General features: G+C 54.9%; 9 protein-coding genes across 9 annotated transcripts; 6 read left to right on the forward strand and 3 right to left on the reverse strand.

Moving 5' to 3' along the window:
- Positions 1-255: 255 nt before the first annotated feature.
- BU26DRAFT_531962 (uncharacterized protein) lies at positions 256-3,776 on the reverse strand (the record flags this gene model as incomplete). The annotated part of the gene is made up of 5 exons (XM_033831065.1): positions 256-529; positions 727-1,292; positions 1,339-1,786; positions 1,897-2,102; positions 2,865-3,776. The coding sequence occupies 5 exons, from the start codon at positions 3,774-3,776 to the stop codon at positions 256-258; spliced, it is 2,406 nt and encodes an 801-aa protein (XP_033682240.1).
- A 631-nt stretch (positions 3,777-4,407) lies between these two features.
- On the forward strand, positions 4,408-4,584 carry BU26DRAFT_399191 (uncharacterized protein; the record flags this gene model as incomplete). The annotated part of the gene is made up of 1 exon (XM_033822776.1): positions 4,408-4,584. A coding segment is annotated over one exon (177 nt), but the record flags the coding sequence as incomplete, so codon positions are not given.
- Positions 4,585-5,365: 781 nt separating this feature from the next.
- On the reverse strand, positions 5,366-8,698 carry BU26DRAFT_344747 (uncharacterized protein). Its single transcript, XM_033822364.1, has one exon. It carries the CDS (start codon positions 8,418-8,420, stop codon positions 5,730-5,732), a length of 2,691 nt encoding a protein of 896 aa, XP_033682242.1. The 5' UTR covers positions 8,421-8,698; the 3' UTR covers positions 5,366-5,729.
- A 1,049-nt stretch (positions 8,699-9,747) lies between these two features.
- On the forward strand, positions 9,748-10,452 carry BU26DRAFT_403778 (uncharacterized protein; the record flags this gene model as incomplete). Its single annotated transcript, XM_033822832.1, has 1 exon — positions 9,748-10,452. A coding segment is annotated over one exon (705 nt), but the record flags the coding sequence as incomplete, so codon positions are not given.
- A 4,650-nt stretch (positions 10,453-15,102) lies between these two features.
- On the reverse strand, positions 15,103-16,218 carry BU26DRAFT_566224 (uncharacterized protein; the record flags this gene model as incomplete). Its single annotated transcript, XM_033833486.1, has 1 exon — positions 15,103-16,218. One exon carries the CDS (start codon positions 16,216-16,218, stop codon positions 15,103-15,105), a length of 1,116 nt encoding a protein of 371 aa, XP_033682244.1.
- Positions 16,219-17,411: 1,193 nt separating this feature from the next.
- On the forward strand, positions 17,412-19,716 carry BU26DRAFT_597121 (glycoside hydrolase family 3 protein; the record flags this gene model as incomplete). Its single annotated transcript, XM_033834984.1, has 3 exons — positions 17,412-18,635; positions 18,700-19,258; positions 19,307-19,716. 3 exons carry the CDS (start codon positions 17,412-17,414, stop codon positions 19,714-19,716), a joined length of 2,193 nt encoding a protein of 730 aa, XP_033682245.1.
- Positions 19,717-19,905: 189 nt separating this feature from the next.
- BU26DRAFT_486764 (glycosyltransferase family 2 protein) lies at positions 19,906-21,494 on the forward strand (the record flags this gene model as incomplete). The annotated part of the gene is made up of 1 exon (XM_033825926.1): positions 19,906-21,494. The coding sequence occupies exon 1, from the start codon at positions 19,938-19,940 to the stop codon at positions 21,492-21,494; it is 1,557 nt and encodes a 518-aa protein (XP_033682246.1). The 5' UTR covers positions 19,906-19,937.
- Positions 21,495-22,119: 625 nt separating this feature from the next.
- Positions 22,120-23,445, forward strand: BU26DRAFT_566228 (uncharacterized protein; the record flags this gene model as incomplete). Its single annotated transcript, XM_033833487.1, has 1 exon — positions 22,120-23,445. One exon carries the CDS (start codon positions 22,120-22,122, stop codon positions 23,443-23,445), a length of 1,326 nt encoding a protein of 441 aa, XP_033682247.1.
- An 857-nt stretch (positions 23,446-24,302) lies between these two features.
- On the forward strand, positions 24,303-26,804 carry BU26DRAFT_566229 (uncharacterized protein; the record flags this gene model as incomplete). Its single annotated transcript, XM_033833488.1, has 2 exons — positions 24,303-25,495; positions 25,544-26,804. 2 exons carry the CDS (start codon positions 24,303-24,305, stop codon positions 26,802-26,804), a joined length of 2,454 nt encoding a protein of 817 aa, XP_033682248.1.
- Positions 26,805-26,818: the final 14 nt, after the last annotated feature.

A 26,818-nucleotide genomic window follows, 5' to 3' on the forward strand; every position in this document is an offset into this window, starting at 1 on the left:
GCCAGAAGTATTGGAGGCGCCGAATCGGTACATGGTCCGTTATCGATAGGCGTCTAGGGTGCAGCGTGCATACGGACCGGGATAAGACTTTCCGCGCCGGTGATAACTCACGTCAACGTGCGAGTGACATGGTACCATTGTTCAACTGATAGGCAAAGTGAGCGACGGGTCGCGTTTATTGATAGCTGTCTGTTGATATGGACACCTGGGTTGCCGGTGGACTGAGGAAGAAAAGGACGGCGGCAGAATGCTGAATCAGTCGTCCTCGTCGCTATCGCTCCCACTATCCCACCCCTCGTCGTATTCCTCCGCAATTGTTTGCAGCCCGTTGCAGAGCGTTTCCCGCTCTTCGAGGCTGACCATGTGCATGCGGCGCACTATCTGCTCGACCGTTCTCACCTGATCGGCAACTGCTGTGCTTGTCGTCAGACCCGCGTACACGGCGATTTTGTTCGCTTTTCCGGAACCCACATCGAATATGGACGATGGGAAACTATCGAGCAGCGGAAAAAGTAGCGGTGCCGTGAATCTGGAGTGATGGTTAGTGAAGTTCGTATGGCTTTCGATAGTCGCTCAGTCGTATAGAGCCCAATTAGGTATGGAGGCACGCTCCCACGGCGCCCTGCTGGCGACAACAAGATATGCTAGTGGTAGTTCTCGTACTGGGCTTCATGGCGTCGAACTGGGCAAATACTATCAGGTCATGCGGGTCTCGATGTAACGTACCTTTGCACTGCCGGTCCTTCAGCGAACCTCTCGTGAGGATCGCGGTCTTCGCCGACATTCCACTCTCCTCGCGAGGTTTCCGCTCTACCGAAGACGTGCTCCCTCTTCTTTGGCTTCGTGGGCGCCATCCTGTAGTCTTTCGTGAACACGTCGATGTCGAACTCGGCCAATTGCTCACCCCCTTCCTCGCTTGTTCGATGCGAGGTTGTGGAGCCGGCTTTCTCAGCTTGCGCGATCTGTTCGGAGGCTTTCTCTGAAAGGACATCTGGGTCTGCGATGCTCATCCCGAACTTTGCAATTCGACGCTTTCCGGTGCTGTTGAATGTCTCTTCAAGCGCTTGCAGCGTCCCTCGTCTTCCATCGGTTGCCCTTAACCGGGTTGGCATAGTCATCGATTCCAAAGCCACCGCTTGGAGAGCGCCAACATGCCATGGCGAGCTGGAGTCGAATGAAAGGTAAGATGGAGACTTGGCTGGGCTATTTGACATTGGGATGAAAACGGACGACTGCTCCGCGAGCACCTGGAGTGATCGGGAGGTGTTTTCGATCTGCTGCAGTCGCTTCTCCTGCTTAAATTAGCACTGCGATTCCTCCGTGTCATTGCCTACGCACCCTTGGAGTCGCCATATTCCCGCCTTGGTCTCCCAGGCCCCAAGTCCAGATGCTCAGCTTTCCATACTCGTCTCTCATTCTTTCAAGCCATCCGCTGGCCCATCCACCCCAAGCGTCATCTATGCCAGTCATGATCTGGATGCCCTGGATGCCATCACATTCTTCGACGAATGGTCGTAGGTCTCTGTCAACCAGGTCTACTTCCCTCTCGAGTTTCTCGAACAACTCCGCGCCTACCTGCCACTTCTCGAAGGGCATGAGCTTATCGTTGACTTCAAACTCGGAGAGTTGAACAAGAGACTTTGGGTGGTAGTAGATCCGGGAGTAATCCGACCAGTAGCGCACGGTTGAAGCGCTCAATGGTGGCGGCTCAAGGCCCGCATCAAGATGTGTCTGGTACGATGATGGCGGTATTGGCTGTGAGCGCTGAATGATAGGTTTTGATGGCCTGCCCTGCGTAAGTATTGCGAGCTCAATTTTTGAATATCCACATCTGTACTAGTAAATGGCACGAGACACATGCCGCCAGTCCATGTGTGAGGGAGGGGCTAGACCTACCAGACACCAGATCTCTCAACGTTTGCATCATCCTCAGGCTCATACAGCGGGCCGACCTTTTTCATGCTCCCAAACGCGCCTTTGAGGTCGTAGATCAGCGTCCGCGGGGTGAATGTATCCGAGCCATCTAGGGCAATGCCGGGCCGGAAGAGGATGTCATGATTGACAGGCGACTCGGGCTCCGGAGCATAGGTGAAGTACGATTCCTTGAGAGCTTATCAGAAGCAGATTAAGAGGAAGAGGGAGGTGAGAATGCTGAGTTTATGCGACGCATGCAGGGCTTTACATGCGGAAAGCATGATCGAGCGAAAAGATGTACCGCTGGGTAGGAAGGCGCGCCCCCGGCTCAATTGAGAAGACTTGAAATACAAAACGAAAAGGCCGGGCGGTTAGGTAGATGCGGGTAGAGGGGAGCAGATCGCGAGAAAGCGTGTCTACCTGTGTATTCCAAAAATGGGTGCCGAGATAGTTGCTCTGCTGTCCAAACTGGAGGGTTACGATCTCGTGCATTTTTTGCGATGCACCATCGGGAAAAGTTGTACCCAGGTATCAAAGCATCAGATGGGCCTGCTGCAACGATAATGAGCTTCTGTGCGTAGTGTTGAAATTTGCCGAAGAAGGTGTTGTGATCGAATGAGCTCTAGAGGTCAAGTGGGAAGGTTGGGGGGTAATTCCCCCCTGGGCCCGCACGTGAACGCGCGTCACTTTCACGCGGCATATTACAATCCCATAGATCTTGCCATGTTGAACTTTGATGCTTTTAGAATCGTTCTGCTTTGAGCCATGCTACCTCTCATTCAACCCATCAGCTGTAGCTGATCCGTCGGCGGCCACCTCGTCTGCGCAAAGCTCAAACACCGCTTGATGCTCTGCAGATACTTCCTTGTAATCTCGTCGCTCATGATATGCGCCGCGTTCTTATCACTCTCATGCAACTTCTCCCGCGCACTTCTCTCATGGATACCAACCATGGTGACGCCAATAGGCCACGCCGCCTTTCCAATGCTCAGCCTGAGGTATCCGTCGTTGGCATCGACGTACCGCCGCTCCTGTGCCGCGTGCACGATTTCGACGACAGGCTCAAGTATGCCGTCGTCGAGCTCGTACTTCTCCATCTTCTTAAAGAGCGGGCGCAAGTTCTCGCGCGCTTGCACCATGGCGCCGTAGGCCTGCTTGCCCTGGTAGCTGTTCTGGACGTCGGTGGAGCGTCGGGCGAGGGTGTCCTCCCATTCCTGGAGCACCATGGTGAAATAACTTGCCAGTTGCCTGAACAGGAATTCGCGGCCTTCTTTATCCTTGGGGATCTTCAATTCCACCTTCATGTCCTTCTCCGGCACCAGCTGTAGTGTTGTTGGTATCGGTCCGTCTGTCATTGTCGCTTTGAGGCTGTCTGAGCCGACACGCTTCTTGTACCGCTTCAGTCGCTGCTTGTGCGTCTCGCCGAAGAGTATCGCTGGCTCGTGGAGCGCCCGCAGCTTCGCAACCAACTCCTCGTCGGGGATATCCTCCTCCTCCGGAACTGGTGTGCCCTCATCCTCGCCCTCCTTCTTTGGTGGCAGATCCGGCAGTCCCAGTCTCTTCCTCCGCCGCCTCTCCTCTTCCTCTTCTTCCTCCTCTCGCCTGCGTCTCGACTCCTCCGCTAACCGGCGACGCTTTTCCCTCCGCTGTTCCTCTCTCGCTGCCTCTTCTTCTTCAGCTTTCCGCTTCTGCGATAGTCGCTCCTGGCGCGCTTTCTCAGCGGCTTCCTGCTCGGCTCGATATGCGGCCTGTCGTTGGGCTTCGACTTCGCTGCGCTTGAGGTACTTTTTGTCGGGTTCTGAGGGCGGTGCGGACTCCTTGCCCTTTTTGATGTGGGCCGACATTAACTTTGCGAAGTCCATAGTTGCGACTGTGAAGATGAGAGCGTAGCACTGCTAGTGAAGGCTTGAGGAGCAGAAAAGCGAGGGTTGCGCCTTGCGATACACTGCTTCGGCAAAACTCCGGCAACGCTAAGATTTGGAGCTCTGGGTTGCATAGAGTCTGCAGCTTTCCTTCCCCTCCCACGCAACCCAAGCCGCAATCCCGCGTCACTTTCTATTTGTCGCGCCTGTGTCAATAGTAGAGCTTTTGCTCACGCTCAGAAGCGTCAAAAAGGTTGGTGCTACCCTAGCAATCCCCTTCGAATTCTTTCGACGCTGGCTGCCACCACGCTGTCCGAGGGAACTTTGCAGCAACCTAACTAGCAGCTGCGCCTGAAGACCATTCAATTCCTTCGACTGCATCCCAGCTCACACAAAGGCCTTGATATCTCCCAGCCTACCCTACGCGCGTCAATCGAGAGCCCTCGCGATGGCCGCACACGCCCCGGCCAAGATCGACCGCCAAACAACCGCCCCCTTCCTCCTCCGCCTCTTCTACAAGCAGGGCTCTTTCCACCGCCTCGACGAGTTCGACCCCAACTCCAGCCTCCCCAAACAACACCTCCAAATCTACACCTGGCCGAACGCGACGCTGCGCGAGCTGTCCACGCTCCTCCTCACCGCCCTGCCGAACCTGCTCCCGAAGCCGTATGCCGGGACGCGCATCGCCTTCCGCCTCGTTTACGGCGACATGTCCGCTCCGAATCGTCCCGGAATGCCCGGCCGCTACATCTCGAGGGAGCTGGGAAGCGTAGTCGTGGGTGCGCAGACAGAGGAGGACGGGATGGATACTAGCGGGGAGGGCCCGAGCGGAGTTTCCGAGGCGCTGAAGCAGCTTGACGGCGAGCCTGACAAGACGCTCGGATACGCCAAGTTCGTCATCGGCGACTACGTGGCGTGTGCTATATTCCCTCCTCTACCGGACGGAAGCGTGCAGGCTGCTCCACCTCCGCCTTCTGGGCCGTCAAGAGTCCCGCCACCGCGGGATACGTATGGCGCGAGGGGAAGGGACTACTCGAATGGATTTGGTGGACGTGGGGACTATGGCTACGGACGAGGCGGCCGGGGAGGCAGATTCGAGGACAGGAGGGGCAATGGGGGACTCCCGTCTGGCGAATGGAGGAGAGGAGAGGCGCCGCCTGAGAGGGAGCCAGGATACTGGAGGGGCGGAGGCCGAGGCGGAGGCCGAGGTCGTGGAAGGTGGTAGTCTCCGCTGGCTGCGTCTTTTTCACCATAGACTGGCCACTCCGAGCGCCTGGGGAGGCTTTGGCCGTACGAACTTGGGGTCGATTCAAGGCCTTGGACGATGAGAGCAGAGCACAGCAAGACAGGTCATCAAGACGACGGCGAAATCGGGGCCTTACAGTTACAAACGCAGAAAGCCAGACCCCGTCTCTGTCGCATGCTCCGAAACGCATGACAGCAGGAATCAAAAGCAGAATCACGCATGACAGCATCGAACTTTGGGCGTCAGGAGCGCATATGAAGCAGTGGTGAATCCGGCGCCAATCCTCGTCCCCCAGACGCGCGCAATCGATGCAGATAGCGATTCCTCGCCCCCAACGAGAAACGAGCAGACGTATGCGGGGCAGAAGCAGGATGTGCAGGCAGGTGGTTGTGCGGCTGGCTATCTTGGGAATGCTACCTCGAAGGACGGACGATTAGTTGATGGGCAGTTTGAGAGGATAATGGATAGTAGGTAGAGAGGGAGGGGAGCGAAGGGAAGGTGCAGGGGTTGGCAGAGTACATGGGGAAGTTGCGAGCGCTTGGAAGTCTGTAATGCTTTTCGTATTCGTCGTAGTCTACTAGTCATACATACAGCGCTGTACTGCGCTGCACCGTGCCGTGCCATTGCTGGCTTTTTGTCTTTCTTGTCTACTAGTCTAATTTCCAATCCCTTTTGGGTGCTGTGCCAGATCTTCCCTCTCCAATCCTCTAAGCCCTCTCCTTGTCCCTGTTCCTTTGCTCTCTACCCTTCATTGCCGCTTCTCCCAGTCCAACGCCGTTCTTGCGCGCCCCAATAACAGCATGCAGACAGCGTCCCACGGCCTCCAGATCCCCCAGTAGCGTAACGTGACCCCTTTCGCTCGGGACGACGCCTCCCCTGACGACCGAGTACCCCTCAGGCACCATCGCCGCACGCGCCAGCACGACGCCATCGCCGCTCGCAAAAGCCAGCTCATCGTACGCATCTGCCCGCTTGATCGCCTCGCGGCTCTCGACTTTCGCGCCGTACACAGTCGGCGTAGACTTCCCGTATATAAGGGCGATGGGCGGATAGGCGTTGGAAGCCGTGTGGGCGGGATTATGTGCGGTTTCTTCCTTGAAGCGTTTCACCTCGGCGAGGGTGCGCGCAAGATAGACGACGGCTTTGTCGTGCGGAATGGTGACGGTCGGCGAGGTGGGATGGTCGGGGTGCATCTTCGGCTCGAAGCCGGAAGTTTGGGCGGACGACTCGGTGGCTTTGTTTACGGCGGTCTGGGCGGTGTCGCGGACGGGACTTCCTTTTGACACGCTGCCTTTGCGGCTGGGAAGGGAAGGTAGCGCTTGCGACATTGCGTTTAGTAGGCCGCTGACGGTCATGTTCGTTGCGCTCCTGTCGGGCGCTGGTAGGGGTGGGGCTATGCAGGGCGAGAGGCGGTATTCTTCCCAGGTTTTCGCGTCGAAGAAGTCCACGGGGTATTCCTCCTTGGTGTGCTTGTTGAAGAAGCACTTCCCGTCCAGAGGGAGCAAAGCGTAGGATGTCCGAATCGTGAAGTTGACTTGCGCGGTGAGCACGCGAGACGAGAGGAGGACATCGTCGCCGTTGCGCATAGGGCCGAGGATATTGACGCAGGTGTGGGGCACGCCCGCGTAGATGACGCCGGAGACGAGTTCTGGACGTTGGTTGATCGCATGTCTGGTGATGAGTCCACCCAGGGAATGGGCAATGACGATGGCGCCGCGCTTCTCAGGAGGTACGCCAGGCTGGTTGCAAGGGAGGGCTTCCAGGTACTTGATCAGACGCTGACTCAGAAGGTGCGGAGACAATCTCCAGTCATATCCGTAGTTGTGTACTCTAACCGTGCCGTTTCTTGCGTTCTCGGATGCCCGCAAGCGCTTGAACAGCCGTTTCGCGATGTCCACGGGGCCAATGTTGGTGAGCATGCCGCCTGGGATGATGCGCTCTTCCATTGTCTCTTCGTCTTCTGGGTCAAGGCCGACTTCGAGATCCACTTTCCGCAGGTTCAAGCCCACTTTGAGCGGCACCCATAGCTGGCGATTTGGAGGCTCAGCCGAGCGCAGGATGGACCCTCGATAGCCTCCCAGAAGGACCAGATCGCCTTCTAGATCCTGAAGAGCTCGTGTGAAGTATGGATGCGTTGCAGCACTGGCCGCCGTCATTCCCGCCAGATCCGAGGATGAACCTCTCGCCTTTTGTGGTCTAATCGAATTGCGTCTCGAGGAGGGGCCTGAAGAATTGGCAAGAAAGCTGACCCGAAGACTGTTGCCGGTGTCGCCGTTCGTGCCTCTCGGTGTTAAAGAGCCGAGCTTCGGCTTGACGAGATCATCCCTAGAGCCAAAGCCAAAGTTAGGCATAGACGGTATGGGAAACTTGAAGTTTGCATCTTGCCAGCTGTCCTTGATCGCCTTCAGCCTGCTATTGACCTGTTCCTGCACGTTCTCAAATCGCGAGTCGTCACCAAGGGAGGACGTAAACGACGGACTCCTGTAGAGCAGCAGGGACCCTTCCGAGGTGGATTGACGAAGCTTCGGTACCGCACGTGGCTGGACGTCTTCGCATAGCGCCTCTGGGCTGGAATCTCCGTCGGCATCGGGGCCAAATTCGCGCTGTGGGAGTGGCGCTGTGGAGGGATGTTGCAGTGGGCTTCGAGGAGACGCTGTTCCGGGCCGCTCGATCTTCGACTGAGCGCTGCCGTCGTGCTGCGTAATGCCATCTGACATAGGGCTCTGCGGAGACATCACCCGCCTTCGGCGGTCGAGAGCGACATGGTCAAAGGAAGACACGGAGAAGCTAGGGAGTGAAAAGTTGAGGAGGCCGGATGTCTTGGGCATTGACGGTAGATTGGAGGGTATATACTTCCTAAACAAATCGGTCGCGCCTCCGCCAGACAGTGTGCGTCGTCGTGTCTTGGTCGTGAGGGCGTCGCGCATGGCCAACCGGTGGTCGTCGACCTTCTTGAACGTCTTGGGAGAGGCGCGCCATGGTGAAGGGAGACGCGCGGGCGGCTCATGTGAAGCTGCCGACTCCTTCACTGCATCCTCAACATGTGGATCGCGCTCGTCGATCTGGCCATCGTACGGGCTGGGTTGCGGGCCGCTTTGTTCAATTGTCTGTTCCGGCGGGTGCTGCCACACGTCAAAGAGCCCGCCGCCGTCGGTTTCGTCCAATGCGGCCGCCTTTTCCGCAGCCGGCGTCTTTGGCGACGTTAACCGCGTCTGCTGCTGTCCAATGCTGACGCCTATCGCGGACTGCACATTTTCCAACTGCAGCGCCTTCTCTTCCGGCGTCTCGTCTTCGGAGGGCGTGAGGTCGGGGTCGACGACGGAATTGAAGCGGATCTCGGCGAGCGCACCCTGGCGGTCTCTTTGGGAGCTGGCCGGGCCGTCTAGAGGGTCTGCCATTGCGGTGTCTGTAGTTGTGCTCGCGTCCGGGCCAGGTGTTATCAGGCCCTGGGGCGAGGGGTTAACTTTCTTGCGGTGGCAGTGTCGCGATCCGCGCGCACCCGTCAGCACAAGCTCCGGCGCGGGTCCTGGCCATGAGGGCTGTTGGCCGAGTGGGAGTAGGTTGCAGCATGTCGAAGGGCCTGATGGCAGGCCGGAGCCGGATGCTGCGCCTTCCGGATTGTCGCGATGTCGTCAGTGTATGAGCCTTCGATGATGGTTGTGGCAGTCGCGACCCACCGCCACAGCAGCTCGTCGCCAAGCGGGCCTCCACGTGTTCCCCACCACTCATTCGTCCGCCTTCTGCGACTACCACAGCACTGTATGTACCTAGGTACCGTCACGCTCTTCACGCCCTTCACGCGGCCCTGCTCTGCGACGCGTTCATCGCTGCGGCTCGGCACACAAGCGCCTCACCATCGCTCAAAATTCATCCCACAGACATCCAGCCAACAACCTCACCGCCAGATAAGCACTGTGCTCGTCCATGTCAGCAGATTGCCTTCTGATCGTTTCTCTTCGTCTGCCCCTATAGAAGATATGCGGCGTCACGTACTGGCTAAGCAGCATTGACTAAACAGATTCCAACGCGGCCGACGATGGCCCACGAGTGCGATGGCAGCTGCTTCATTGCTTCACTGCAGTCTCAACTTGCACCATCAGTGATGAGCTGGAATATATCTCATGGCATGAACAACGACGACCATCAACTCACGCCTTGGATAATGTCAGCCGGGAATTATCGAAACGCTCCCCTCACCCGATCGGACAGCGCGGTCCGTCGCGACGGGAGGAATCGGGACCACCGCCTCGTCGGCCTACCACACCCTCAACTCCAACACCGCCAGTTCGGGACATGTCGCGCAAAGGCTCGCATCACCACCATACAGCCGCGGGAAGCCGACTAAAGCCTGCTATGCAGCCCTTGAAACTGCTGCACCTGCCAGCATGGCCAAGCAGCTCCTGCATGGTCCCCGCAAGCCTTTTCGTTCCATCTGGAGTTCCCTACGGCGAATCTGGTCTGATCATCATCCGAGCGCGGTATTTGTTGTCGCGTGCACTAACTGCCATGATGGCGCAGGCGTGTGGAATTTGAGCTCCTATCCATTGCCGCCGAGCACCGGACTGGCATTCTATTACATATATGAGGGGTTGCTCTCCTCTTCTGGTAGGTTTCTCTTTTCAATTTGGTAGTCATCGCCAGTCCGTCGCCACCAGTACATCATCGTCAGTCCTCACCGTCGTCCACACCGTCGTTCACACGTCGCCCACCATGTCCGGCCCCGTCCTCCTCCCAGCGCCCTTTGCCTCGAGCTCCCTGCTCCTGGGCCAACTGCTCGTCGACCCCCTGAACCCGGAATACCAGTCCGTCAGCACGGGGAGCTCACACTCGGTGGAGGAGCCCGTCCTCCGGGCCGGGTACAAAGACATCATCCTGCAAGACGACGAAGGACGGCTCGTGTCAAGCCTTGCAGACCGCCTGCACTTCCCCCAGGACAACCTCCTCCTCGTCCAAGCCGAGCAGATGTCATACACCTCGCTCAAGAGCCCCCACGCTGCCTTCGAAGGGCTCCGCCGCAGTGACGTCCACTCCTTCCTCCGCAAGATGGCTCTCCGCGACCAGCCCCTCTACTACGTCACGGGCATCCAGAAGCTCAAGAACCCCAGCTTCAAGCGCGCCGTCGTGCGGGAGGGGTCCATAGCCGAGGCTCCTGCGTCATCCGACACCAAGCTCCGCCTGCCCACGCACGTGCGCCGAGACTCCACCATGGACCTCGAGGAGACGAGCAACGACGCCATCTTCGGCGCCGAGCTGCGCAAAGTGCGCTGCCGCGTCGGCGCTCCCGAGGAGCCGCACGCCATCGAGGACATCGACTACTCCTGGACATACCACAAGCTTGACGGACTAGACGATCTGCAGCTGGCCATCGGCCTGGGCAAGGTGCTGCAGGCGGCCGAACTGAGGGCCCTCGCTGGCATCGTGCACGATGAGGACTACACAGACGACAGCTATGATTCTGAGGATTCTGACGGGGGGATGGCGGGCTTCTGATGCTAGTCGGTCCGGGTTCCCCGCATTCGACGCTCGTAATGGTCACGAGACACGATATATTGCATGCATGGGTTTTGGCGACGGGGGTTTCTTAGCGCTTGTTTCTTGTGTACATACCCTGGTTCTTCACTTCGTGTATCATACGTTTAATCATCTGAGAATCTTATCGTTTATCATCATTATCATACGTTGATGCTACGCTCCACCGCGCCCTCTTCTTCGACATGCTGGATAGGCTCTGTTCACTCCCGCTGCTCCATGCCGGAGACATGCTGCCATCTCTTGTTTTTTTCTTTGTCTCCTCGCCGCGCGTCTGCTCGGTCGGCGTAACGCCGCCGCTCCACAGCATTACACAGGACACAGTACACCGCACCGCAAAGCCAATATACTTTCGCACCCTCACTACACCAGCTAGTCCACACAACATCCCTCCTTCCATCAAACCAGCGAACGGGTCTTTAAAACGAAGCCCCAATTCTCTGTTCTCTGGGTTCTGGGTCCCCATGCGTGCTCGATATGCACCCTTTAGCGCGAGCCCTCCCTGTGGGGAGCAAGTGTCGAAATGCGGTGTTTATTGTACTCCGAGATGGAGATCAAAGTCATGGTTTGCCGTGAGTGATCATTTGATGACTGCCGCCTACCACGAAGCGCGCGGGCATATGTCCTCCGACTTGTGCGTTTTCGTCCACGGCGTCCAGAGGCTTCCCATGCGTCCTTGACGCAGCAATTTTAGAGAGCTGTGAGGGTTGTGGTCGCTCGCTCTTCTCATGCGAGGGTTGACCTTCCCTTTTAGTCGCCGTGTAGAAGTGCGGAAGCGTGTGCAGAGTGAAGGGATGGGGTAAGGAGAAGGACGGGGCTTTATACACCTGCCCACCCACCTGCCTGCTGCTGCGTAACGAACGAGGAGGAGCAGAGACGCCAATCCCATAGTTGGTGCGAACGTCCTTTTTAACCCCTTCCCTTCCATCGTGTCTGTCGGCTGGAGGCTTAACGGCTGCAGAACTCTCCCTCCCCGCACACATAACTCGTTACGGTTAGAGATTTTAGTCCAGAACCAGCCAACAGTGCTCCATTCCATTGATACACGGCGCTTTTTGTAGGCTACTTTTAGTAGAGCTCGACAGCGCGCGCGTGGGGAGAAGTGAAGCAGAGGAGAGGAGCGAGTAGTAGAGGTTTTATATCCAGTAGTCGGCCCCATTGAGACGCTAGTGCGCTACGGATGGACGAGGAGCGGAGACACCCTTCAACACCTCCAGATCCAAATCCCACAGTTGTTGGGGATGTCGTTTTCTGGGATGTTTTGGGTCGGAGTGGAATGGCTGCAGGACCCTCCCACGGCGCACATCGCTTGAGGAGTTTATGGTTTTGGTGCACGAGCAGCACAGCAGCATTCGGTCATGTCTGTTTTGTTTTCTGGGGGGTTTCCGCTGCCTGGCTCCATAGGAGCCTTGATTGAGAGGTTTTTATGGCGAGTGTGCGAAGATATTTTAGTGGAGCACGGGAGTGGGCGGGAAGAAGTGAGGCTGAGGAGCGAGTAGGGGAGGCTTTTTATCCCCGTTCATAGACTTGCCTATGAAGAATGCAGAAGCGAGATTCTTCCCGCACCATGTCATGCTGGAATAAGTTTTTTTTCGTATCCAGTGTGCCTGTACTGTAGGGGCTTGTGCTGGGTGAGCTTTGGACCTCCCGGGCGCATGAGTTTGTTCGCCATCGGGTTTTACACGGATAGCAGCTAAGTCAGCCGCTTGGTGGTTTTGAAGACGCCCGCCCGGACGCGGGCGCAAAGCAACTCATGCGAAGTCTCTTGGGTCTTTTAGTGAACCGGCGACGGCGGTGTGGAGAGTAAGTTGGAGAGAGAGCGTTTGAGGGGGTTATATACCCCTTGGGACGCGAAAATCACGCAGGCAGCTTGAAAAATGCTTGTCGTGCAATTCTCACCAGCATTGAACGACTTCTCCTTCATTTTTTGGTGGAGCGTAGGGGTGCTGTGAAGGGGAATGGGGAGGGAGCGGGTTTGTGTGTTTTATATTCGCCTCTCGAGACTTCCCATCGTAGTCTCTTTTATTACTTTTAAAGGCGTGAGAAGCACCCGGCCCCGCTCCAGGCACCATTAGGCTTGACCACGAGCTGTTTTTATTTCGTGTAATCGCCTATGAGTTTTGTGACAAGTCAGGGTGCGGTGGAGAGAAGGAAGACAGAGAGAGGGGGGAGCTTTATATAGCTGTAGCTATCGAGAAGCGAGAGAGTGGGGTGATGCAGAGGAAGTATTTGCTTTGGTTTCCAACATTTTTCTCGTTGAAGTGTCTTTTGGATTTTCCTGCGTCGGATCTAGGGGGGAATTGACGCTTCGAGCGATCATAGCGGCTTGTTTCGTTGCATTTTATTCCAGGCACGGCCGAGGTCATCCCATGGTCCGGTAGGAGTGGTATTAAGCAAGAGCGAGTCCATGACTGAGGCGTTTCAAGTTTTTTTAGGAGCATGAATGGCCAGCCATCTTCTTTTCGTCGGTTAGGCTAGATGAGGCGCGCAGAGAAGGTAGAAGAGAACGAGAAAGCTCCTTTATACCCCCATTTTCCTCGCTAGCTTAAAGCGTCCCAAGACCTTTCGCACTGGTCATCGGTTTTAGCTTCCTCTATGATGAACTTTAGTGATATGTTCTAGTTGTTATGTAGTTATGGAAATCCTCGTGGCCTCTTTTAGTTCAATTCTCGCTGGACGATCCGTTGTTAAGCGATTGTGCTACTTTTGGACACCGAGGAAGGAAGGATCCATGCATCAATCCCTCGCAAGTTGCTGTCTATGCTGTTCGACAAAGGGTGCTTTTGGTGATATGGGAGAGTAAGTGGAGAGGCGGAAGAAGAGAAGTCGAAGTTTATGCATGCGCGGCGTGCGGTGTAGAAACATTTGCTCGCTGGGTAGCGTCGTATCTGTTTCGCTTTTACACGACTCTCGAGCTCTCGAAATCCTGCGACAACACGAATTCTTGATTCCACCGCTTTAGTGCAGTTCCACGATTGGAGCCCACCCATGGAGGTATTTTTCGACCTCTGTTCGGAAGATAGACAGAGGAGCGGTATGGTCTGGGCAGTGAGGAGTTCCGCATCAAAGGGCTGGAGCTAGTCTTTTAGTGGGACAAAGCAGGCAAATGGGTAGTGAGGGGGAAAAGGCAGGGTCGCGTACCCATTTGAAAAGTAGAAGGTGGGATCGATTAGATGCTAGACGGGTCTGGACGAGTGCATGCGACTTCCAATTGTAGCTTTTCCACAGCGGGGGGGTGCCATGAGTGGATTGAGAGTCTGATTTTGGAGAGCGACGACAGGAACAATATTTGAAGAGATAAACTAGCTTTTAGTGTTCTAACATTTGAGAGTTCGGCGGAAGTGGGGTGGGGTCCTGGTCGAAGGGGAGATAGAAGTGCATTATGTAGATGTCACGATGCTGGACCGTGATGAGATGAAGGCCGCGCAAAAGGGGAAAGAAGCCGAGCCCTAGCGATGTTGAGAAGGCAGAATTATTGCTGGATGAGACAGGTGCGCACTATGACCCTCTTTCCTCATGAATCCGTTGGAGCACCCTTTTAATGCATTCTACTGGCCGTATTCGAACTCTGCCACCATAGATTCATGCACGGCTTTCTTTGACCACTGCAGTCTTGCGTTCAGGGATCCCTCTTTCCTCCACGGCAGTCTTCTACACGCAATTTTGGACGATGTTTTCCACGAAGCGAAGGTAGATTTCAAGACACGAAGCTTGAGACATCCATGCAGGGCATGCTTGAGTAGTTCAAGTCCGCAGATGGTCACCTACGCCTGCTGGCGTGCTAATTTTATGATGACGCAGAGGAAAGCGACATGGCAGGTCCTCCAAAAACCTTTGGGACCCTCTTTTAGGAGTTTGGAGGAAGTGAAAGGAAGTTCTGTAAGGCGAACCAGACCTGGAGAAGGAGATTTGATATAGAAGCTGTGGTGCAGTGCCGCACCGCATGGAAGGAGACTTCAGTTCTTTTGTTTCTTGATGCCCGAATTCTGTTCGTTTCCCACGATGTTCGCGCCCCAAGCATGGAAACACCCTATTACGGCCCTGCTTCCCATGACCAGTGTGGCGGATGGGTTTGCGCACCTATTCGTAAGACCTTACTTGGCTCTAGGATGCTCAAGATGGCCTCTGAGTACTCGCCTCAAATCTCCCAATTTCCAAGGCACATAGGTCAGTAATTATCTCGATTTTGATAACGCTAAACCGTGCTTCATGGGAGTTTTCTTCACTTGCTTTCTCAAAGGCCGACCAAAAAACACCATCGCTCAGTCTAGCTTGCTCTTTTAGTACGCTATCAGCGGAGCTGAGGAGTAGCGGACGAGAAGCGGCGGGATGTTACTTGTACAAGCATTTAGTACGAGGTCTTTCATCTAGGCGTAGTTGACGAAATAGCGTGAATCGTCCAGCTTATCAAGAGTAGTATTTGGCATGTAATCTCAGATCCACGCTCGTGGCTGCGAGAACTCAGTGCATGTAAACTGGTCCTCGCTCCCCATTGCGGTAACAGTAGTGGACCAGCCCGGGTCCTCTCCTCATGCTCCCACATGTCGGAACTCACCGCTCCGAAATTCTCTCACTCATCAAGTTCCACCTGCCGTACCGGTCAACCTCTCCCCTGAACCGAGTTGCATCTCCCACAATAGTGACTCCAAGCCTCTCTGCTTCCTCACCAATCATATCCCACATCTTATCCGTCAATTCCGTCCTCCTGGCCGCCTTCGCTGCCCCGAACATGGTCTCGGAATCTTCAACGCGCAGCACAAAGACCTCAAGTCGCGCGCTCTTAAACTTTTTCAGCGCTGAAAGATCCACTTTGGTCTTCTTCCCCCTCCTCGTGTTGGCGAATTGGTGCCACGACCGGCGGAGTTGAAACGCGATGGTCAACTTCAGGAGCCTCGAACTCTCCTTCAGTCCCTCTGCGATCTCGGTGAGCGCCCTCCTGGTGTTACCGGTGAATGAGAGCACGCCAGGCGTGTTATCCAGGTCGTTCGTCCCCTTCGTGCTTATCGTCAAGTCTCGCACGTAAGGAAGGATGTTCAATGCGAGCTCATCTCGCCATTCGCCTTGTTGTTTGTTGAAGCTGATCGTGCCCTTGACGTTTGCGTTGTGGAATAGCTCATCCAAGGCTTCGTCGAGAATTTGCTTGCTTGTAAGAAACCACATCGGGAAACCGAACGAGCTGCGGTCTTGACCGTGGGAAGTGCCGCGCCTGTGGAAGCCGTCTGGTCTCTCGTGACCTCTCCCGCGATAGTGGATGTGGTAGTTGATGCCTCTGTGATGGTGGAGAAAGTGGGCGGTGTGATGGTCGATGAGGATCTCGCGGTACACCTGGTTGCGGATCTCCTGTGGAAGGCTCAGGAGGTCTGGCCCGGAGCTATTGGAGCGCTTGACTCGCTTGAGGCGCATCGAAGCAGCAGGAATAGGGTCAATCGTCGTCATTGGCATCTGCAAGTTGCGAAGCTCGTACTGATAGCTGAGATGGGCGGCATATGCAAGATTGTCGTATAGTCCAGGGTACAGGGGCAGCGCCGGCGCTGCATGAAGGTCGTATGCTGGCAGCTCATAGAGCATTGAGGGGTGACTGGGTACGGGGTGAGCGTCGTAAAATCCCACATGCTCGACGTCCTCGAAGCCACGCTTTCGGGAAGCCTCGACCCTTGCAGGGGCCATTGTGACTACCCGTCGCGCTCTGTGCTACTCCTTGGAGGGGCCCTGGCTTCGATTTACGTTGCTGGAACTTGCGATATTTAGGTGCTGGGCTTGGAGCTGGGGATGCTGAACGCGAGGCTGTGGATGTCGAGAGCAATGGGTCAGAAAGTGCGGGTGATTTCTTCCTATTCTCACTCGCTTCTGGTCCGTGTGTGCCGATCCTATTGTACTCACGTTAGAATAGGGCGGTGGGAGTGAATGCAGCGTTCGCGAAAGGCTTTGGCACCAGCCAGGTCTCTGGAGACGCTTTCACTCTAACGCACGGGGAAGCGCCGACACCGCTATTGTTCAAGCTCTGGCGGCTGGCAAACTAACCACTACTCACCGCCCCTGAGATAGGTCTGCGCTTATTATGTCATGGTCGATTACAAGGTGAGGACAGCTGCCTCGGTTGCCTGAAGCACTTCAATCTGTCTTTCACTACCACAACACTGTTAAGTCATTGACAACAGTAATAGATGCAAGACCTTGAGTATTGCCTTTACGATTTTGTTCGACCGCGTCAAGGATGGATTAGGGGTGGATTTATCGTCTTTCGAAAGACGGATATCCGGCTCGACAGGCTCGCGGTAGAGATGTTGGTCAATGCTACGCGCACCAAGCATGTGGTGCGACTCTACGCCCTTCTCGAAAAGTAGATCTAACAGCTCGATATCGCGATAGTTGGAGTTGATAGTGAGGCGATCTAAGAGAAGCTTGAGTGAGCGGGTAGCAGAACTGTAAATCATTAACGCATTGAAATTCGAAAGGCGCAAGCTCAGAGAATGAAGGAGTACCCGACGAACTGCCATGGACTGAAGTCAAGACAGCAGTGCGACGGAAGCCCCACAAGCTAAGATCCGGGGTAGCCAGCATACGAAAATCATCCATATAGCTGACGGGTTACTGGGTCACGAGTAGCGTCATTAGCCGAGAATTGATTAAATAACCCACCACTCACCTGTGCAATGTCCCGCCAAAGTACCACTTGATCGTTTACTATGCCGTGGAGTGTCTGTATAACGGCATTTCCATGCCGAGCAGGGTAGGCTATTTTAGCTTCTCGAGATATCATCCACTTCACGATAGCTTGGCTTTGTGGGTTCCATATATTTGTTCAAAATGAAGAATTCCTTTCCACCCGCTCAGCTAGTCGATCCTCTCAACTCGTTATCATGCGTGGTCTCCTCCCCTGCTGGGCGTTTATCGCTCTCGTTGCTGCTCAGGGTTTCGAAGCCGACTGGGACGCCGCCTACACAAAAGCTACCGCCGCCCTAGCCAAGCTTTCCCAATCCGAGAAGGTCGGCCTCGTGTCCGGCGTGGGATGGGGTAAAGGACCATGTTCCGGAAACACGGGTTCCGCGCGATCCATTAACTATCCCGCACTCTGCCTGCAAGACGGTCCTCTCGGTGTTCGCTCAGCAGCTAGCATCACCGCTTTTCCAGCTGGGATCCAAGCGGGCGCGACATGGGATCGAGCACTGATGAGAGAGCGCGGAAGGGCGTTGGGAGAAGAAACGAAGGCCTTGGGAATCCATGTGATTCTTGGGCCGGTTGCTGGACCGCTTGGACAGTTTGCCCAAGGAGGGAGAAATTGGGAGGGCTTTGCGAACGATCCGTATCTCTCTGGCGAAGCGACCGCGCAAACAATCGGCGGGATTCAGGAAGGTGGCGCCCAGGCATGCGTTAAGCACTACATCCTCAACGAGCAGGAGAAGAACCGCGAGACGATGAACTCGGTCGTCGACGACAGGACGCTGCATGAGCTGTATCTGTGGCCGTTTGCTGAGGCGGTGCGCGCAAATGTAGCATCGGTTATGTGTAGCTACAACAAGATTGACGGGAAGTGGGCGTGCGAGAATAAGCGGGTTATGGATGACCTATTGAAGAAAGAGCTGGGGTTCCGCGGCTACGTGTTGACGGATTGGAATGCGCAGCATTCGACGACTGACAGTGCGAATACGGGACTGGATATGACGATGCCGGGGAGTGATTACAATGGTGGGAATGTGTATTGGGGCTCGAAGCTGCAGTCCGCAGTCTCAAGCGGCCAAGTAAGCACGAGTAGATTGGACGATATGGTTAAGAGGATTCTGGCGAGCTGGTATCTTGTCAAGCAGGACTCCGGGTATCCTGCTACGGCAATTGATCGACGGTCCAAGAATGGTGGACCGAACGTACAGGGGAATCATAAGGATGTGGCGCGGAAAGTTGCAAGAGACGGCATTGTGTTGCTGAAGAATACGGATGGGATATTGCCGCTGAAGAAGCCGAAGAGTATTGCAGTTCTAGGGACTGATGCCGTGCCGAATCCAAAAGGAATCAACTCGTGTCAGGATATGGGGTGTAACCAGGGGACGCTCACGATGGGTTGGGGCAGTGGGTCTTGCACTCTGCCGGTACGTTTCGTCGCTGTTAACTTTACTACTCATCCAAATTCGCTTGAATGCTAATACGTACCAGTATGTCAGTTCCCCAGCGGAAGCAATCACCACCCGCGCAAAGCAAGACAGCACTACTGTCACCATTTCCGCTACCGACACCTCCACCCAGGCCGCTTCCGCCGCCCAAAACGCCGATGTCGCAATCGTCTTCATCACAGCAGATTCCGGGGAAGAATATGTCACTGTTGAAGGCCATAAAGGCGACAGAAACAATCTCGACGCTTGGCACAACGGTGAGGCCCTCGTAAAAGCCGTTGCAAATGTGAACAAAAACACCATCGTCGTTGTTCACAGCACGGGTCCCATCCTCATGGAGGGTTTTGCGGATCTGGCGAATGTAAAGGCCATTGTGTGGGCGGGTCTTCCGGGTCAAGAGGCTGGAAGTGCGCTGGCTGATGTGCTGTATGGCGATGTGAGTCCGAGTGGTAAGATGCCGTATTCGATTGCGAAGAAGGCGAGCGATTATGGAACAACAATCCAATCGAACACCGATAACTTTGGCGAGGGCCTGTATATCGATTACCGAGCGTTCGATAAGAAGAGCATCGTCCTGAGATATGAGTTTGGCTTCGGATTGTGTAAGGACTCCCTCTTCACCGAAGTTGCAGAGGCTGACGAGCGCATAGCGTACACCACCTTCAATTATTCTAACCTTGCAATCGCCGGCTCGCCAACTCCCGGTCCCGAGACCGGCGACACGATTCCCGGTGGGGCGTCATCGCTCTTCAAGACCGCAGCTACAGTCACAGCAACGATTACGAACTCTGGCTCAGTCGTAGCAGCGGAGGTCGCGCAGCTGTACCTCGGATTCCCGGACTCCGCTCCCGATACGCCAGTGAGACAGCTTCGAGGCTTTGAGAAACTGAATATCAATCCTGGAGAGAGCAAGTCGGTGAAGTTTGTGCTGAGGAACAAGGATTTGAGCTATTGGGATGCGACAGCGAAGAAGTGGGTTGTCCCGAAGGGGGCGTTTGCGGTGGACGTTGGCGCCAGCTCCAGAGATTTGAGACTGAATGGGAAGATTAGCGTATCTTAGAGGGAAAGCTCCAGCATTATTGCCAGAAGGGGAATGCCTTTCACAAGTGCCCTATCTGGCATTGCGGTCGGAAAGACATTGTGTACTCGCAATGCACCCCCCTATGCACAACGTGTTTCCACGAATGTCTCGCACACACTATGCCTTCGATGCATAAATGATTCTCTCAGAATATTCTCTATGGACCATCGAAAAGAGAAGACTAATCGTCAGAGGCAACCATGATGCAATTCCTGTCCAATCCCAAATGGCTGACCACGCTGGCGTCCTGGGCTGTGCTAGGCATGCTCTACTGGGTGATCTTCCTCGTGTATGATGCGCGTCGAGGACCGTATCAACCATCCTTTCTCTCCTCGCTCAAGCTCTTCGGGCACATGATTCCGACAATGCTTCTCTTCGCTACAGTAAAGGTTGTCGAGCATCACAACGACAATATTCTCGTATGGTTCATCGCACTCGTAGCTTTCCGATACTGGCGCACAGTAGTCAACATCTGGTTCTGGTTTCAGTACCAGCCGGCTCTACCAAATCTTGACCTCAAGCTCAGCCACGCAGATTGTACCGTCATTCTGCCTACTGTTGGACCAGAAGGTAATCCAGCATTCGCTGAAACGGTAAGTGCAATTCTCTTCAACCGCCCATCGCGCCTCATTTTCGCGACAAACTCCGAGGATGCCGCAAAGCAGGTCGAGGCGGCTCTTCCTCCGATCCTGAGTGCCCTCGAAACAGGCAAGTCAGACTATCAGCGGGAGTGGCGTTTAAAAGCCACCGAAGTATCAACCGATATAGCCGTGACAAATGCGAAGGTGTCCAACAAGCGCCGTCAAGTCGTCAACGCCTTCGACATGGTCGAAACTGCCATCACCATCATGGTTGACGACACTGCAGTCTGGCACCCCCAATTCCTCGAGGGCACCCTTCCAGCGTTCGGATCTGACAAGGTAGGCTTTGTAGGAACCAGCAAATGGGTGAAGCGGCTTCCCCGCGTCGGGGACCCCAACGCGACCTGGCTGCGCAACCTCTGGAAGAAGTACTGGTCCGGCTTCTGGAACACAATGGGTGCTCTGTACCTGATCCGGCACAACTTCGAGATCCGCGCCACCAACGCCGCAGACGGTGGCGTGTTCTGCGTCTCCGGCCGCACGAGCCTGATTCGCACATGTATCGTCGCAGACTATGGCTTCCAGTACGCGTTCTTGAACGAGTTCGTGCTGCGTCTTGGTGAGCGCTTCCGCGGCTTCGGTCCCATTGTAGCAGATGACGATAACTTCCTGACCCGTTGGATTATCAATCACGGCTGGGACGTGAAGATCCAGTGCTCCAAAGAGGCCACTATCACAACGCCGCTAGGGAAATATCCGAAGTTCGTACAGCAGTGCCAGCGCTGGAGCCGCACGACATTCCGACAAAACCCGATTGCGTTGTTTGCAGATCGGACGATTTGGTGGAAATGGCCGCTTACAGTGTGGACGACGTATTTCCCGTGGATGTACAATGCGGCTTTGTTCTGGGATGTGTTAATGGTGTATGCGCTGATGCACACGAACCTGTACCAGAACTCTGAGCATCGTATAGCGCTGCTGTACGGATTCGCAGGCTTCATTTATTCAACGAAGCTAGTGAAAACGGCGCCATGGTTCTGGCAGCACCCGGGGGACTTCTTCCTGTATTTCTTCCCGATCCCGGCATATCCGCTGTTTGCATATTACCACTCCTTGCTGAAGATTTGGACGGCGCTCACGTTTTGGGACTTGAGCTGGTCTGGTCGGAAGCTTTGAACAACGCACCGGGGTGGTGTCTGTTGTTGGGAAATTGACGACGTCATCTTGCCCTAGTGGGGCACCAGGGGTATGCGCATATCCAATACTGCAATGCGCAGATTGTAGAATTGGGGCCCTCTATGTAGAGGAATTGGATCACATATTATTATATTGAAAAAGACCTAGATATATATGATCTTAGTAGGCATAGGGAGAATATTCAAATCCAGATGCACGGCAAAACAAGTCAGCGAAATAGGAGGAAGTCTGAAGTCGCCATAGCACAGCTTTAAAGGAGATACGAGATCCTCTTTCCGCACATCCTTTCGCGTACCTAGATGTTATGTAATTTCGTACAATATCGCTTCAAGAATGTGGATATCGTTCTAAGTGAAAGGCGGTTTGGGTTTGCGTGGAGTGTGGCTTACTTCGCACAGACCGCTCAGCCACCGCTCCTCAGTGAAGTGCAATGTCACCTGGTGAAGACCTATCTTTTGCGCGCCTTCCGTGAAAGCCTTGGAGTTCGGTCCGGTTTAACTGCCGCACACACACAAGTCTCATAATTCCTTTTTTCGAACACGACTTCCCACTCTTCCCATATCGCTGACATCCCTTGCTAACTATCGTTCGGTACCTAGGTATCATGGCATCCATCCGACCCTCCAAGGATATCCTCGCATTTCCGGCCCAGAATGGCAGGCAGTTGAGCACTCCGGCGCCCCGCCCAATCGCCCAGTCGGACATAGCAGAGCAACCAGCCGCTCGAAATGGCACATCTTCCCCCTCCGGTCCACCCGCTCTTCCAGATGTGCCTCAGACTCCCGGTCAAGCTCACCGCGTTCTATCTATCGGTACAGAGCTTTCATCTACTATCCGAGCCGCGAAACGTTTGCAGGCGCCCGCAGAACCCGCGATGACCAAATCCCGAGATGCAATATGCGAACTCCCTCAGCAAGGAGGCACCAACACTAAGAAACCCGGGCAGCCCGCAACGCTTGTAGGAAGCTCCACCTTACAACAGCCGCCCGCACTCGCGTCTCACGTCAGCGTTACTCCCATGTCCTGCCTCGGCACCTCCGCTCTTCCAGAGGCCGCGTTGGCTGTACTCGAATGGGTGCTGTTTGACGGGCTCACGCATCCGGCCGCCGCTGAGCTCTTCAATAAGAAGAAATATGGCTTGGTCCAAGATAAGCCCATCACGAGGCACGCGATCGGATATTACCTTCGTACATATGGGAAGCAGTGGTATGCTGAGCAAAACGTCGTGAGGCCTTGGCAGCTATATTCGACGGAAGAGAAGCGGGACCTTATCACCCAGGGTCTGGGGCTGGAGGACTTTCCTTGCGTGCATCCGCGGGATCGGGATAACGATGCTGGAGCGACGACGAACGCTAGGCGTGGGAGCGCACTTGACACAGCGTCGGTAAGGGTGAACAGAAGCCGTCTTAGAGTTCCGCGACTGGAGCCCACGCCTCATGCTACTACTTCTCGATCGCGTGGGATCGCCACCGAAATTCCACGCGCGCCTGCCCTCCTCACCTCAGAGGTGATGGCCCCGTCGAACGGACTGGAGACACACTTCAGGGCTAGCAACCCGCCATCCGGTCAAGAGCAAGCAATGTCACTTAGGAGCGGGGAAACCCTGCTTGAAGACCCCGTCCACGAAGGTCTCCCTCAGGAGAGCGTCGGCTGCAGTGAGCGAAGTGAAAGTTCGGAGATTGAGTTGAGCCCAGAAGCGTCCGCTATGATGAATGACATTAAAGCAGAAATTCTCCGAATAGAGTCAGCGTGGAAGATGTCCTGTCAGGCTGGCGATGCTGCGGGTGCCGACGAACTTGAGGGTGCCCTGCAAGAGTTGGAGAATGAAGCTGCCGCGTTAAGCAAGAACCACTATGTGCAGTGGCGAGCTACGACATGGTCGAAGAATTGGTGGCCAGAGATGTGGGAGATGGAGAGGCATATGGGCTGAGTTGTAAGATCAGCTCTGCTGAGTCGGAGTTTGAATGGATGGACATGCCTGGAAGGCGCTGTGAAAGTCAAGGATCGGTGTTAATTTCGTGATGGATCATTAGCAAATGCAAATCATAAACATTGGGCTCCGAACTCCACTTCTTCTTATTCTGTGCTGCTGCAGTGTTAGACGTTTGATGAAGGGTGATTCGCACTCCAATCCAATATACCGTGCGCGATACACGGTACACGGCACCACATGTTTCATTGCGAAGAGGACGGTAATTTTCGCAAACAGCAAGCAAACTTTCTGCTCATCTATAGAAATGGTTTGAAGACATGCTAATAAAGTTCGCCTGGGAGTATTAGCCTCACTTGTCGGAGTCAGGTGTTATTTTCCATCGTAACTGAATATATTCTATTCCCCAAACAACAGCATCGATTCTCGCTCCTGCGACCACGAGCCATTATGACGTCGCTAGAAGACTAGTCGTAGGCAGTGAAAACAAAACTCGGAGCAGAGCAGTTTCACCGCGAAAGCCATGTCCTGATATTCCTTGGCGCGTCCCAGCCACCGCGCACGGGTCCCGAGGTCAGTGAACGTAGCCTCACGTGAATCGCACGCTGCGCTGCACCGCCACATCTGGACCATCTCGCACCTATATAAAACGGACTAGTTGCATCGCAGACTGCCCACGCAAACTCGCTCCCAGCATCAGAGGAATTCAACACTAGAAGCCCTTCCTCAACAAACAATTCTCTCGATTGCGACCCCGGGAACCAATTCGCGGAGCCGCCAGTTAATTCGATATCTTGCGCAACTCCACAAACCAACATACTCTCTCTTCATCTTCCAAGGTTACCTCAAATCTCAAAATGGACGGCACTACATCCCAGTTCAGCTCCAAGGCTAGCGCTGTGTCGAACAGTGATCAAGGTACCCCGGCGAACCTTTCTACCAAGCAGCCACATGACTCAGCACGCGCTGGCAAGAAGCGAGCACGAGATGATGAAGGCTCCCCTGATACGACTACGGCTGGGCTGAATGGTTATTCGAAGACATCGCTCCCTACGGCAGCGAGTACCAAGCGGACGGTCACCGATGAACCGAAGAGGAAGAAGCAAAAGACCACCGTAGACCATAACGATACCTCAGTCCAAGAGCTCGTCCAGCAGAGCCATCTTGCGTCGTCTGATGTGGGTGGAGATAAACGTACGGACGGCGACCAACCCATGACCGACACTCCCGATACAGAGCATTCCCCCAACGATGACCCAAATTCCCAATCAACGGGAATGCAGACTCCATCGCCACCTATCGGTCCCGATGGATTGTTCGATTATCCTCCGCGAACACCGATAGACACCATCGGATCATCGAAACTGCCAGCTCGGAAGCTCAAGTTCATCCACTGGCATTTATTCGATGACATCGATCAACTAGCTGCTGCGAGGAAGCTCCATGACGAAGATAGCAACGAACTTCTGCATACTAGAACCACGCAGAATAGGTCCAAGCAGTTCCGAGAAGGCGCACGCAAGTGGTACGAAGAGCAGAAAGCGCGACTGCCGTGGGATCTTAAGAACAAGGCCGAGAAGGCGGCGCTCGTGAACCAAGGCAAGGGTGCTGATGACTTCCCATTCATCGATCCGAGGACAATCGGGAATGGCGCGGCGGCGCCACAAGCTGCTGCTTCGAAGAAGAAGGCGAAGACGACCGCGGCAACGAAATCCCAGCCGCGGAAGCCGAAGGCGGCACCCATAGCGACACAACAAATCTTGAAGCCAGAAACGGTAGCGCCGCCCCAAGCCGCGAATCATGTTGCAATACCAATTGCCCAACCCACGGTTGAAGACGATAATGATGCATCCGAGCCATTCTCACTCTATTCTGTTTCTGAAGAAGACATGGCGGCACAGGAGTCCTCGTCGGAGGAAGAGGAGTCTGAGGTAGAGGAATCCCAGGACGAGAGTGATGAGGAGTCAGAGCCAGAGGAATTACCGCCTCCAAATTTCGCTGACCGGATCGTGAAGCATGGTCCAGATGAATTCAATTCGACCGAACCTGGGTACGTATGTTCCAATTACTCTTGCTTCTTGCTTGCTAACCTAAGTAGTATCACTGCACTTGACGCTCTCTTCACCGCCGCCAATGCCGTCGGATCTCTCGTTAGAATCAAGGTCGACGGATGCACATTGAAACTGGGAAAAGATGCGCTGCGCGAACACTGCCAGCGATTCACCAGCCCCTCGGACGACGAGAATATGAACGACGAGCTCGAGCTCGACCTTTCGATGTTCCCGAGCGATATCGTCCAAGCTTTCATTCAATGCATCTCTCCGGTACCCCAAGCCCGCTTGCCACCCCTCGCTTTTAGACCCGACGAGGTGGATCCTTACTTGGACGGCCAGAACAGGTTCGCCATTATTGACGAGTCGAAGAAGTATTCCCCCTGGCAGATGTACTGGGACATGGAGGAATGCATCCAGATGCACCGCCTTGCCGTGTACATGGAGTGCTCTCTTGTGAAAGACCTGGTTGTCGATCGAATGCATTGGCTTTTCGTGGAGAGCCGGAAAGTGGGACCGACCAAGTCGGGTTTCGATTTGATCGCATTGGCAAAGCCGGAGTACATCAACAGCCTCATCTCAGATGACGATGCTCCATTTCTGCGACTATGGGCCGACATGATGATCGAAGGTCTGAGAGACGCAAATCCGGAGCTGTTGACGTGGGAGATGTTCGGCGAGCCCGCCAAACAGGCTATTGCTGATGGACTCGCTACTCCCGAGGTAGCCTGCCTCCATGGAGCCCGCCAAGGTGACTTTTGCGCACAGTATCATAGCCACGGTCACCAGCCGTGCCACAAAGAGGTCGCGAATCAGATCAACACTGACGACGTAGTGGAGGAACTCTACCTCACTCTTCGGGAGTCAGCAGCTGAGAGGGACTCCGGTACTCTTGAAGAGATGCAGCGGCTTGTATCTCGTGATGAAAAGCGCGAAACGAATCATGAGATAGAGGCCATCCTGCACCAGAAGTCGTACGTGCTAGAGGAAGAGGCGATGAAGCTCCAGCTGGATATCGAAGACCTCGAGAAGGAGCAGCAAGCCGCAAAATTCCGACGAGTGAGCCCGAGCATCTTTGTGGTGGCGCTTAATGCAGCTCTTAGGCGACAGAGTGAAATTCGCAAAGAAATGAAGATGATGTGGGAAAAGTTCGATGCGTATGGGACCTGGAGTCGCAAAAGTAACGGCGAGGACCGGGAAGACGCATGCAGCGAGGATAGGGATGGAGACGACAGGTCTGAAAGTGGGAGTGGGACCGACACTGAAGACGAGGAGATGACGGACGTAGAGGATGATATTGACGAGTGAATGCGGCGGGGGCA

Source organism: Trematosphaeria pertusa (assembly GCF_010094035.1).
Source record: "Trematosphaeria pertusa strain CBS 122368 unplaced genomic scaffold BU26scaffold_9, whole genome shotgun sequence".
NCBI classification, from domain to species: Eukaryota; Fungi; Ascomycota; class Dothideomycetes; order Pleosporales; family Trematosphaeriaceae; genus Trematosphaeria; species Trematosphaeria pertusa.